Source organism: Gorilla gorilla, chromosome 16, assembly GCF_029281585.2.
Source record: "Gorilla gorilla gorilla isolate KB3781 chromosome 16, NHGRI_mGorGor1-v2.1_pri, whole genome shotgun sequence".
NCBI lineage: Eukaryota > Metazoa > Chordata > Mammalia > Primates > Hominidae > Gorilla > Gorilla gorilla.
The window spans coordinates 91549042-91562126 of record NC_073240.2 but is presented as its reverse complement, the minus strand read 5'-3'; the positions used below and the strand labels follow the sequence as shown (position 1 = coordinate 91562126).

The 13085-nt window shown below is 47.1% G+C and overlaps 1 protein-coding gene across 1 annotated transcript; it reads left to right on the top strand.

Moving 5' to 3' along the window:
- Positions 1-967: 967 nt before the first annotated feature.
- On the top strand, positions 968-1441 carry LOC101126737 (gamma-aminobutyric acid receptor-associated protein-like 3). The gene has a single exon (XM_063698745.1). It carries the CDS (start codon positions 968-970, stop codon positions 1439-1441), a length of 474 nt encoding a protein of 157 aa, XP_063554815.1.
- Positions 1442-13085: the final 11644 nt, after the last annotated feature.

The following is a 13085-nucleotide window of genomic DNA, read 5'->3' as shown; positions in this document are numbered from 1 at the left end:
CTTTCTCCAGCTTCTGTTCCTTCTGCCTTACCTTGTTCTCTCGGCGGTTTGTTCACAATGATCAGGTGTGTGGGGAGTAGGGGAAAGGAAGCTTGGTCTCACGACAAGAGCAGTCAGTACAGGAAACCAATCATGTACCCGCAATGGCCATGTGAAGAGAGGATCATGACCTGTTGAGGGGTTGGGTGCTAAAGGGCGTGGCCGAGAGGAGGCGTAGAGGAGCCAGGAAAAACTGTGAAAGGACTTCAAGGAGCATGAAAAGACAGAAAGACTTCAGCTGGTGCTATAACTGAATTTATTTTATTTATTTATTTATTTTGAGACAGAATCTTGCCCTGTCGCCCAGGCTGCAGTGCAATGGCACCATCACAGCTCACTGCAACCTCTGCCTCCTGGCTTCAAGTGATTCTCCTGCCTCAGCCTCCCAAGTAGCTAGGATTACAGGCGTGCACCACCACGCCCAGCTAATTTTTTGTATCTTTAGTAGAGACGGGGGTTTCACCATGTTGGCCAGGCTGGTCTCGAACTCCTGACCTCAGGTGATCCACCCGCCTTGGCCTCCCATAGTGCTGGAACTACAGGCGTGAGCCATCGCGCCCTGCCAGAACTGATTTTTTTAAAGAGAGAGTCTATCATTATCTATTGCTGTGTAACAAATTACCCCAAAATTTATTGGTTTAAAAAACCAAATATTTGGTTTTTGTGCTCGCAGCTGTTTGGAAAAGCCGCCGGTATTTCTCCACCTGGCTCTCCTCTACCTCCAGGCAGGCGCACCCGAGGTCCCCCTCCCACCCTACCTTCCGCCCTCCCGCACACTTGGACCAAGCGCTGTTGACCCGGAAGCGGACATTTCTGCAGCTATTCTAAGCACACGTCGGCGGAGGGAGCGGGACGCGGCCAGCGGTCAGCGGCGAAGGAGGCAGGCCCTGCGCGGGGCGCGGGGATCACGGAAGCCCTGTGATTCACCATGAAGTTCCAGTACAAGGAGGTCCATCCCTTTGAGTATAGGAAAAAGGAAGGAGAAAAGATCCGGAAGAAATATCCGGGCAGGGTCCCCTTGATTGTAGAGAAGGCTCCAAAAGCAAGGGTGCCTGATCTGGACAAGAGGAAGTACCTAGTGCCCTCCGACCTTACCGATGGCCAGTTCTACTTTTTAATCCGGAAGAGAATCCACCTGAGACCTGAGGACGCCTTATTCTTCTTTGTCAACAACACTATCCCTCCCACTAGTGCTACCATGGGCCAACTATATGAGGACAGTCATGAGGAAGATGATTTTCTGTATGTGGCCTACAGTAATGAGAGGGAAATGAGTGTTTGGAAGCCCAGCAGATGGAAGCACCTGGACTTAGGGGTAGGGGAGGGGTGTGTGTGTGACTTGGGGAAAGAGAGGGCACGAGGAGGGTGGAGGGCTTCTCCACCGCGAGGAGACAGAAGGTGAAGACATATAGAAACTTTACACCGCACACACTGTCAACACATTTTCACATGCTCAACTGATATTTTTTGTTGCTTCCTTGGCCCAGGGAGAAAGCATGTCAGGACAGAGCTGTTGGATTGGCTTTGATAGAGGAATGGGGATGATGTAATTTTATGGCATTCCTGAGATTTAATTTTTGTGCAGTTTCATAGAAGGGTTGCTCAGGAGGTGGACAAGTTGGGGTCAGAGATGATGGCAGTCCAGCAGCAACTCCCTGTGCTCCCTTCTCTTTGGGCAGAGATTCTGTTTTTGACAGTTGCACAAGACAGGTAGGGAAAGGGGACTTGTGGTAGTGGGCCATACCTGGGGACGAAAAGAGACCCACTGTAATTGATGCATCGTGGCCCCCGATCTTCCGTGTCCCACACTTCTTTTCTCCCATCCCAGTTGTAATCTCACTCACAAACATCACAGTGCCACCCCAGTGGCGGCAGTAGACACCAACCCAGGAATTTAGACAGGGATCTCTTATCTTTGGAAAATAGGGGTTAGGCATGAGGGTGGTTATGATTAAGAAAATAATTTTGTTATTAAATAGCATTAAACTGGAATTGACAGAGTGAGTTGAGCATCTGTCTAACCTGTTCTTTCTCTCTGGTGCTCCTCATCTCACCCCTACCTTGGTATTTAATAAGCTTCAGGCATTTCCAATTGCAGACTAAAACCACTTCTACCATCTCCTCTAGTATTTTCCATGTATCAGGACAGAGATGTCTTATGTAGGGAAGGGGCAGGTATGAAGTAAGGTAGATTATCTATACCTCTCACTCATTCAGGATTCTCGCTCCCATGCTGCTGTCCCTTCAGTCTCACACTCACAGGAATGCTATGTGATGGCCAGCTGCTTCCCTCCTTGGTTATCCACTGCAGCTGCTAGTTAGAAAGGTTTGCAGGGATGACTTTTAGTAAATCATGGGGATTTTATTGATTTATTATCACTTATAGGATTTTGTGGGGTGGGAGTGGGGAGCAGGAATTGCACTCAGACATGACATTTCAATTCATCTCTGCAAATGAAAAGGGTTCTTCCTCTTGGGGGAAATCTGTGTGTCAGTTCTGTCAGCTGCAAGTTCTTGTGTAATGAAGTTAATGCTGTCAGGCCAAGTGAAGGGAAAAGAAAGAGAGATCAGACTGTTACTGTGTCTATGTAGAAAGGAAAGACATAAGAGACTCCATTTTGAAAAAGACCTGTACTTTAAACAATTGCTTTGCTGAGATGTTGTTAATTTGTAGCTTTGCCCCAGCCACTTTGACCCAACCACTTTGACCCAACTTGGAGCTCACAAAAACATGTGTTGTATAAAATCAAGGTTTAAGTGATCCAGGGCTGTGCAGGACGTGCCTTGTTAACAACATGTTTACAAGCAGTATACTTTGGTGAAAGTCATTGCCATTCTCTAGTCTCAATAAGCCATGGGCACAATGTACTGTGGAAAGCCGCAGGGACCTCTGCCCTTGAAAGCGGGGTATTGTCCAAGGTTTCTCCCCATGTGATAGTCTTAAATATGGCCTCGTGGGATGAGAAAGACCTGACTGTCCCCCAGCCCGACACCCGTAAAGGGTCTGTACTGAGGTGGATTAATAAAAGAGGAAAGCCTCTTGCAGTTGAGATAGAGGAAGGCCACTGTCTCCTGCCTGCCCCTGGGAACTGAATGTCTCAGTATAAAACCCGATTGTACATTTGTTCAATTCTGAGATAGGAGAAAAACCGCCCTATGGTGGGAGGCGAGATATGTTTGCAGTAATGCTGCCTTGTTATTCTTTACTCCGCTGAGATGTTTGGGTGGAGAGAAACATAAATCTGGCTTACGTGCATGTCCAGTCATAGTACACTCCCTTGAACTTAATTATGACATAGATTCCTTTGCTCACATGTTTTTTGCTGACCTTCTCCTTATTATCACCCTGCTCTCCTACTACATTCCTTTTTGCTGAAATAATGAAAATAATAATCAATAAAAACTGAGGGAACTCAGAGGCCGGTGCCAGTGCAGGTCCTTGGTGTGCTGAGTGCCGGTGCCCTGGGCCCACTGTTGTTTCTCTGTACTTTGTCTCTGTGTCTTATTTGTTTTCTCAGTCTCTTGTCCCACCCGACTAGAAATACCCACAGGTGTGAAGGGGCAGGCCACCCCTTCACCAAGGAAATAAAATAATTGCTTACCTTAAAAAACAAAACAAAACATTTGCCAGGTGCAGTGGCTTATGCCTGTAATCCCAGCACTTTGGGAAGCTGAGGCAGGAGGATTGCTTGAGCCCAGGAGTTCAAGACCAGCCTGGGCAACATGGCAAGGCCTCGTCTCTACTAAAAATAAAAAAAACAGCTGGGTTTGGTGATGCGTACGTGTAGTCTCAGCTACCTGGGAAGCTGAGGTAAGAGGATCACTTGAGCCTGGGGAGATTGAGGCTGCAGTGAGCCAGGATGGCACCACTGCACTCTGGCCTGGAAGACAGAGTGAAACCCTGTCTCAAAAAAAATTATTTTATTTCTGTTGATTAGGAATCTGGAACAGCCTAGGTGAGTATCTCTAATTGAAGGTCTCTCACAAGGTTGCAGTCGAGACACTGGCTAGGACTACAGTTATCTGTAGGATTGACTGGGGCTGGACGATCAGCTTGCTCCCAAGCTCCGTCATGTGACTGTTTCCTCACATGTAGCTTCTCCTCACAACGTGTCAGCTGGCTTCCCCAGGGTGACTGATTGAGAGAAAGAAGCAGAAGCTGCAATCTAACCTTGGAAGTGATAGACCATCATTTCTGCCATACTCCTTTGGTCACACAGACCAACCCTGGTACAGTGTGGGAGGGGACTACACAAAGGTATGAATACTTGGAGGCAAGGATCACAGTGAGTGTATTAGTCTGGGTTCTCCAGAGAGAAAGAACCAATAGGATATATAGATATAGAGAACCAGGGAAGCCAGTAGTGTGAGTCAGTTTAAGTTCAAAGGCCCAAGAACTTGAGGGGCCGCTGGTGCAAGTCCTGAAGTCTGAAGGCTGAAGAACCTGGAGTTCTGATGTCTAACATCAAGAGAAGGGTGTCCCAGCTCAGAAGAGAGAGAGAGAAAATTCGCCTTTCCTCTGCCCTTTTGCACTATCTGGGCCCTCAGCTGAGTGGATGCTACCATCCACCCTGGGTGAGGGCAGATATTCCTTATCAGTCTACTGATTTAAATGCCAGTCTGTTCCAAACACACTTACAGACATAACTATAAACCTTTCTCAGCTATCTGGGTATTCCTTAATCTAGTCAAGTTGACACCTAAAACTTTTTTTTTAGAGACAGGGTCTCACTCTCTTACCCAGGCTTCCATGCAGTGGTGTGATCATAGTTCATTGCAGCCTCAAACTCCCAGGTTCAAGTGATCCTCCCACCTCAGCCTCCCAAGCAGCTAGGACTACAGGCATGTGCTACTGCACTTGGCTAATTTTAAAATTTTTTGTAGAGAGGGGGTCTTGCTATGTTGCTGAGGCTGGTCTTGAACTCCTGGGCTCAAGTGAGCCCCCTGCCTCAGTCTCCCAAAGTGCTGGGATTACAGGCTTGAACCACCACACCCAGCTGACACCTAAAATTAAGCATCATAGTGGGCCACCTTGGAGGCTGACTACCACAGGGACTACAGAGGACTTTAGGATATTGTCCTTGTGATGTACTCCATCATGCTCCTATGACAGCTCTTTAAGGAAACTTACAGTAAAGATCTCTATGTATGGGGAACTGGGGAGACGATCCCATTACTCAAACTAGGAGCCTTAGAGACTTCTGCAACCCTTCATGCTACATAGGATCAAAGTCTTGGGTACTACCTCTTACCTTCTTGCTACTCAATTCAGCTATGACTGCCAGTTCTACTCTGTTGCAACCACAGAATGTTGGCTCCAGGATGCTCTATGGGTCAGTTTTCTTCAACACTTCAAAAAAGAAGTAGGCTACAAGTTCCTTTATTTCAGCTTCCCCTCAACCTCTCTGGGTTTCCTATTATTACCCTTCCCTACCTTTCCCATTGATGTTAATTTCCCTGGCCTACCTTTAATCATGGAAGGCTGTCAAGAAGTGTATTTATTAGGAACTGCACTTGTCCATATGCAAGAGAACCCTGACTACTGTGGTTTATCCAAATCAGGGATTATTTTTCTCATGTATCAAGAAGTCTAAAAAGGCTGGTTGCAGTGGCTCACACCTGTAATCCCAGCAATCTGGGAGGCCGAAGTGGGTGGGTCACTTGAGGCCAGGAGATTGAGACCAACCTGGCCAACATGGCAAAACACTGTCTCTACTAAAAATACAAAAAAGTTAGCTGGCCATATTGGTGCATGCCTGTAATCCAAGCTACTCAGGAGGCTGAGGCACAAGAATCGCTTGAGCCTGGGAGTTAGAGATTGCAGTGAGCCAAGATTGTACCACTGCACTCCAGTCTGGATGACAGAGAGAGACTCTGTCTCAAAAAAAAAAAAAAAAAAAGTCTAGAGATTGGTAATACTTGGCTAGTAAAGTAACTCCAGGATGCTGTCAAGGACCTGGGTGTTCTCTGTCTTCCTGCTCTGTCAACCTTGATGGGTGGCTCTTGTCCTCATGGTCACTTCCAGTCATCATGGCTGTATTCCGGAATAGAATATTGCTCTGCCATTAAATGTTATTATCACTGAAATTATGTCATGAACATAGACAAATGAAAGATGTAACAAAGTGTGTGGCAAAACACATGTGAAATACGATTCCATTTGCATCTGGTGAATATCTGTCACTTGTCTACCAGCACACTATCCTTCTAGGGGAAACAGCAACTGATTTTTCTTTACAGAAGAGCACCCCATGCATAGTTCAGATGGGAGCTGCCATCTGCTTACCTGATCCCTCCTCTCCATCACAGGGTCTGGTTTGGAGGTGAGCACTCAACCCAAACTGAGACTACCGCAGAACTGTGCTATCTTGCCCAAGATGATTTGTCAAGAAGAGCACAGATGACTCATGCTGAGCCTATCAGGGACCTTTCCTGGGACTTTGTAAGCTGGAACCAAAGGAAAAGGACCTGTTGCTTTCCGGAAGTAAAGATGGGAAGACGTGAGTCTGTAGGCCATGGCAGCCATATTTCCTGCCAGCTGAACCGCATTCCGAGAGAATGAGACGAAGGCAGAGAGAGGGAAGCAGAGGGCAGAAGCTGGAAAACTTTTTAGAGCATTTTGAGTCCTGGGTCACTAAGGCCAGAAATAACTCTGAATTTTCCTTATGTTTGTTTTATGAGTCAATAAATATTCCCTTCTTGCCTAAGATAGTTTGAATGGTAAAGTCCAGGCACTTGTAATTCAAACATTTCCCACTAATGCACCATCATTTCTGTTTCATGCATATGTACACACATATACACATATATGTACATAAATACAGTACAGAAATACATTTTTCTTATCTGTATTTTAAATCTTCCTTAAAGAACACATTAATTTTTAGAATTACCCATTTAAAATTATTCATTGTAACGAGTCCAGATAATTCACCCGAAAGTGAATAAAATTAGAAACAAAATGAGCAGTTTTCATCTTTGCTAATAATAACAAAGTAGCAAAATTATCTCAAACCCTTTGAAGCTGAACCACTTCCAGGATAATTAACCAATTCAACTCCTTGGTGGAAATTCACAACAAAGTACTTAATGCCTAGGTCTAAGTGATTTAAAAGGCTGAGGCAGGGATTATCACCAATTGGTTTGATAATGGACAGTTATCTTAAGAGCTCCCTCTTTACAGATAACAGGGGTCAGCATGCCCACATTTGCAGGAGGGAGGCCTGAGTAGATTTCTGGAGGGACTCCCCATCTATGCCTGCCAAGATCTGGGAACCAACTTCGTTTCCTGTTTCTGCAACCCCACATCCTTTATAAAAAGACTGTTCTGTGTGCTGTGAACCGTATGAGGAAGCCTTTGTGACCTTCATACACTAATTTTTGCAAGACAGAAATTCTCTATTTAAAGATGCATGTTGAAGGCTCATGCCTGTAATCCCAGCACTTTGGGAGGCCGAGGCAGTTGGATCATTTGAGATCAGAAGTTTGAGACCCGCCTGACCAACATGGTGAAACCCCGTCTCCACTAAAATACAAAAATTAGGACAGGTGCGGTGGCTCACGCTTGTAATCCCAGCACTTTGGGAGAACAAGGCAGGGCAATCACGAGCTGAGGAATTGAGACCAGCATGGCCAACACAGTGAAACCCTGTCTCTACTAAAAATACAAAAATTAGCCAGGCGTGGTGGCGGGTGCCTGTAATCCCAGCTACTCAGGAGGCTGAGGCAAGAGAATCGCTTGAACCTGGGAGGCAGAGGTTGCAGTGAACCAAGACCACGTCACTGCACTCCAGCCTGGGCGACAGAGCTAGACTTCATCTCAAAACAAAACAAAACAAAACAAAACAAAATTAGCCCAGCGTGGTGGTGGGCTCTCATAATCCCAGGTACTCGGGAGGTTGAGGCAGGAGAATTGCTGGAACCAAGGAGGTGGAGGTTGCAGTGAGCCAGGATAGCGCCACTGCACTCCAGCTTGGGCGACAGAGTGAGACTCCCTCTCAAAAAATAAAAAATAGCCGGACGCGGTGGCTCACGCCTGTAATCCCAGCACTCTGGGAGGCTGAGGCGGGTGGGTCACGAGGTCAGGAGATTGAGACCATCCTGGCTAACATGGTGAAACCCCATCTCTACTAAAAATACAAAAAAAAATTAGCCGGACGTGGTGACAAGCGCCTGTAGTCCCAGCTACTTGGGAGGCTGAGGCAGGAGATTGGCGTGAACCTGGGAGGTGGAGCTTGCGGTGAGCTGGGATCACACCACTACACTCCAGCCTGGACGACAGAGTGAGACTCCGTCTCAAAAAATAAATAAGTAAATAAATAAAACACATTGCTAAACCCTACCTTCCTCCTAAGTAGGAGGAATTTAAAAAATAAAAATAAAAAAATAAAGATGCATGTTGAAATAACATATTCCATCACCATGGAGAGTTTCTCATTTCCTCTAACAAAACACTTTTCTTTATTTTTATGATTATATAATATACATTCTTTTTTTAAAGAAAATTAGAAATATACATAAAGAGAAAATTCCTACCATCCAGTACAAAAACACTATTAATATTTTGTTATGTAACGGCCGGGTGCAGTGGCTCACCCCTGTAATCCCAGCACTTTGGGAGGCTGAGGTGGGCAGATCATTTGAGGTAAGAAGTTCAAGACCAGCCTGGCCAACATGGTGAAATCCCATTTCTACTAAAAATACAAAAACTCCAGCCTGGCCAACATGGTGAAACCCCATTTCTACTAAAAATACAAAAAACTTAGCCAAGTGTGATGGTGGGCGCCTGTAATCCCAGCTACTCAGGAGGCCGAGGCTGGAGAATCACTTGAACCCGGGAGGCGGAGGTTGCAGTGGCCGAGATCGTGCCATTGCACTCCAGCCTGGGAGACAGAGTGAGACTCTGTTTCAAGAAAATAAATAAATAAATAAATAGCTCTCCCTCTCCCTCTCTTTCCACGGTCTCCCTCTGATGCCGAGCCGAAGCTGGACGGTACTGCTGCCATCTCAGCTCACTGCAACCTCCCTGCCTGATTCTCCTGCCTCAGCCTGCCGAGTGCCTGCGATTGCAGGCGCGCGCCGCCACGCCTGACTGGTTTTCGTATTTTTTGGTGGAGACGAGGTTTCGCTGTGTCGGCCGGGCTGGTCTCCAGCTCCTAACCGCGAGTGATCGGCCAGCCTCGGCCTCCCGAGGTGCCGGGATTGCAGACGGAGTCTCGTTCACTCGGTGCTCAATGGTGCCCAGGCTGGAGTGCAGTGGCGTGATCTCGGCCCGCTACAACCACCTCCCAGCCGCCTGCCTTGGCCTCCCAAAATGCCGAGATTGCAGCCTCTGCCCGGCCGCCCCCCCCGTCTGGGAAGTGAGGAGCGTCTCCGCCTGGCCGCCCATCGTCTGGGATGTGAGGAGCCCCTCTGCCTGGCTGCCCAGTCTGGAAAGTGAGGAGCCTCTCTGCCCGGCCGCCATCCCATCTAGGAAGTGAGGAGCGCCTCTTCCCAGCCGCCATCACATCTGGGAAGTGAGGAGCTTCTCTGCCCGGCCGCCCATAGTCTGAGATGTGGGGAGCACCTCTGCCCTGCCGCCCCGTCCGGGATGTGAGGAGCGTCTCTGCCCGGCCGCCCCGTCTGAGAAGTGAGGAGACCCTCTGCCTGGCAACCGCCCCGTCTGAGAAGTGAGGAGCCCCTCTGCCCAGCAGCCACCCCGTCTGGGAAGTGAGGAGCGTCTCCCCCCGGCAGCCACCTCGTCCGGGAGGGAGGTGGGGGGTCAGCCCCCCGCCCGGCCAGTCGCCCTGTCCGGGAGGGAGGTGGGGGGATCAGCCCCCCGCCCGGCCAGCCGCCCCGTCCGGGAGGTGAGGGGCGCCTCTGCCCGGCCGCCCCTACTGGGAAGTGAGGAGCCCCTCTGCCCGGCCACCACCCCATCTGGGAGGTGTACCCAACAGCTCACTGAGAACGAGCCATGAAGGCAATGGCGGTTTTGTGGAATAGAAAGGGGGGAAAGGTGGGGAAAAGATTGAGAAATCGGATGGTTGCCGTGTCTGTGTAGAAAGAGGTAGACATGGGAGACTTTTCACTTTGTTCTGTACTAAGAAAAATTCTTCTGCCTTGGGATGCTGTTGATCTGTGACCTTACCCCCAACCCTGTGCTCTCTGAAACATGTGCTGTATCCACTCAGGGTTGAATGGATTAAGGGCGGTGCAAGATGTGCTTTGTTAAACAGATGCTTGAAGGCAGCATGGTCGTTAAGAGTCATCACCACTCCCTAATCTCAAGTACCCAGGGACACAAACACTGCGGAAGGCCGCAGGGTCCTCTGCCTAGGAAAACCAGAGACCTTTGTTCACTTGTTTATCTGCTGACCTTCCCTCCACTATTGTCCTGTGACCCTGCCAAATCCCCCTCTGCGAGAAACACCCAAGAATGATCAATAAAAAATAAAAATAATAAATAAATAAATAAATAAATAAATAAAAATACAAAAATTAGCCTAGTGTGGTGGCACACACCTGTAATCCCAGCTACTCGGGAGGCTGAGGCAAGAGAATTGCTTGAACCTGGCAGATGGAGGTTTGCAGTGAGCTGGGATCTTGCCACTGCATTCCAGCCTAGGTGACAGAGTGAGACTCCATCTCAAGAAAAAAAAGATTGTTACATATCTTTCAAGTCTGTGCAATAGAAAATTTTCTCTGAGCAGAAGCTAGAGTTCAGACATCTCTGGAGAGAGGGAGAGACTCCTTCCTTTCTTTCCCTACTCCATTTGGATCCTCTATGTGTGTTGACATCTGGTGTTTTTTTTCTTTTTAAACTGATCACGGCTCGTTGCAGCCTTCAACTCCCGAGCTCAAGCGATCCTCCTGCCTCAGCCTCCCATGGCACAGGAATTACAGGCATGAACCTGTAATGTAAACCCTTTTATGTTTAAAGAGAGGGGAGATTTTTGGTACAGAGGTGCCTAGGGAGGCAGAGAGGAGGACACTTTGGTGAACAGTCTGGTGTCAGCTGGTTTCTTCTGCCAGCCCATAACAGCAACTGAGAACAGAGGAGTGAGACCTTGGTCCCAGGTGACACCATGTCCTAATCAGTTGCTGACTGTGGTTCCCCATGGTAGCGCCACGCCCCTAAGCAGGGCTGCTGCAGTGCAGGCAGCCAGGAGGTGGAGGAGGCTGCAGGTGGAGGCTGCAGGGGATGTACTTAATGTGCGAAATAGTGCCACCTGTAGAGATTCCCAAACGAAAAGGGAAGGATTTTCCGAATGAGAGTGAGAAAGAACACTGAGGCCATGTAGTTAAGGAGATGGTGTTTCTCAAATTGCTTCTCAAACACCTGGGGAGCTTGCATTTAAAAAAAAAAAAAAAAAAACTTTTAAACGCCTTTTATTACTTTCATCATTTTTACTTTTAATGACGTTAGCAGCAGCATTGTATTTTCAGGAAACCTTGTACATTACACTTACATAGGTGATCCAAAATAAATCCACAGTATTTTTTTAGTGGTCAGGGAACATTAAATATCATATGGCAATTTTTTGGAATATGATGACTTTCACAGCATTTTCTTTTCCTCCTTTGTGGGAAGGAAAGAAAGCAATATGCTATTTTTAAAAGTTTGCAGGCAATATGCTAAGTTGGTTTTGTTTTTTAATTTTTTTGAGAAAAAATTCACAAGATAAAATTCACATTTTTGAAGTGTACAGTTCAGTGTGTTATTTATTATTATTATTTTTTGAGGTGGAGTCTCACTCCGTCGCCCAGGCTAGAGTGCAATGGCACAATCTTGGCTCACTGCAACCTCTGCTGCCCGGGTTCAAGCGATTCTCCTGCCTCAGCCTCCGGAGTAGCTGGGATTACAGGCAGGTGCCACGATGCCCGGCTAATTTTTGTATTTTTGGTAGGAACAGAGTCTCACCATGTTGGCCAGGCTGGTCTCGAACTCATGACCTCAAGTGATCCACCTGCCTCGGCCTCCCAAAGTGCTGGGATTACAAGTGTAAGCCACCATGCCCAGCCCAGTGTCTTTAAATTTATTCCTAATGTTGTGCAATCATCACCAGCATCTAATTCCACAACACTTCCATCACCCCAAAAGGAAACTCTGTACCCATTATCAGTGCCTCCCAATTACCCCCTTCTCCCAGCCCCTGGCAAACACTACTCTACTTTCTGTCTCTACAGTTTTGCCTATTCTGGACATTTTACACAAATGAAATCACACAACATGTGGCCTTTTGTGTCTGGCTTCTTTCAAGGTTTCTCCATGTTGTAGCATGTACAGTTTCAACCTCCAGGGCTCAAGTGATCCTCCCACCTCAACCTCCCAAGTAGGTGGGACTCCAGAGGCATACGCCACCACACCTGGCTAATTTTCGCATTTTTTTAGTAGAGCTGAGGCCTCACCATGTTACCCAGACTGGTCTCAAACTTCTGGGGTCAGGCGATCCTCCTGCCTCCATCTCTGGAGTAGCTGGGACCACAAGGATGAGCCACTACACCCAGCTGAATGTACCATTTTTGTTCATCCATTCGTCAGTTAATGTGGGAGCTTGCATTTTTAAATCCATATTCCGATTCAGCCGGTCTAGGATGGGGCTTGAGATTGTGCATTTCTAGTAACTTCCCAGGTGTTGCTTGAGATACTGCTGGTTCAAGGACAACACCTTGAGTAGTGAAGATTTAGACACCAAAGTCTACATTTTAGAGCACAGTGATTTAAGATATCAATGTAGACATGAACCTGGAACATACTGGTTAAACACACTCATACATATACACACTTTTTTTTTCAAACAAGCAATAATGAACTCATGCTGTTGATATTATTTAGTAACTTGCTTCTGTAACTTAACCATATTTATGAACATAATGATTCATGCAAACAAATCCACAAAAGCATCATGACCCATCAGATCGAAATACAACCAACTGATTCCCAGCCTGGGCTCTGCTGAAACATTCCATTACACTTCCTTTATCAAGACTAATGAGGTATTGATTTTTAGCATTGAGTTCTGACCTAACCAAAGCCATTGCTCATCATGAACACATGAATGAACTTT

Bases quoted from the DNA above. Each gene is read 5' to 3' on its own strand.
- LOC101126737 (XM_063698745.1), top strand. From the start codon at position 968: ATGAAGTTCCAGTACAAGGAGGTCCATCCCTTTGAGTATAGGAAAAAG.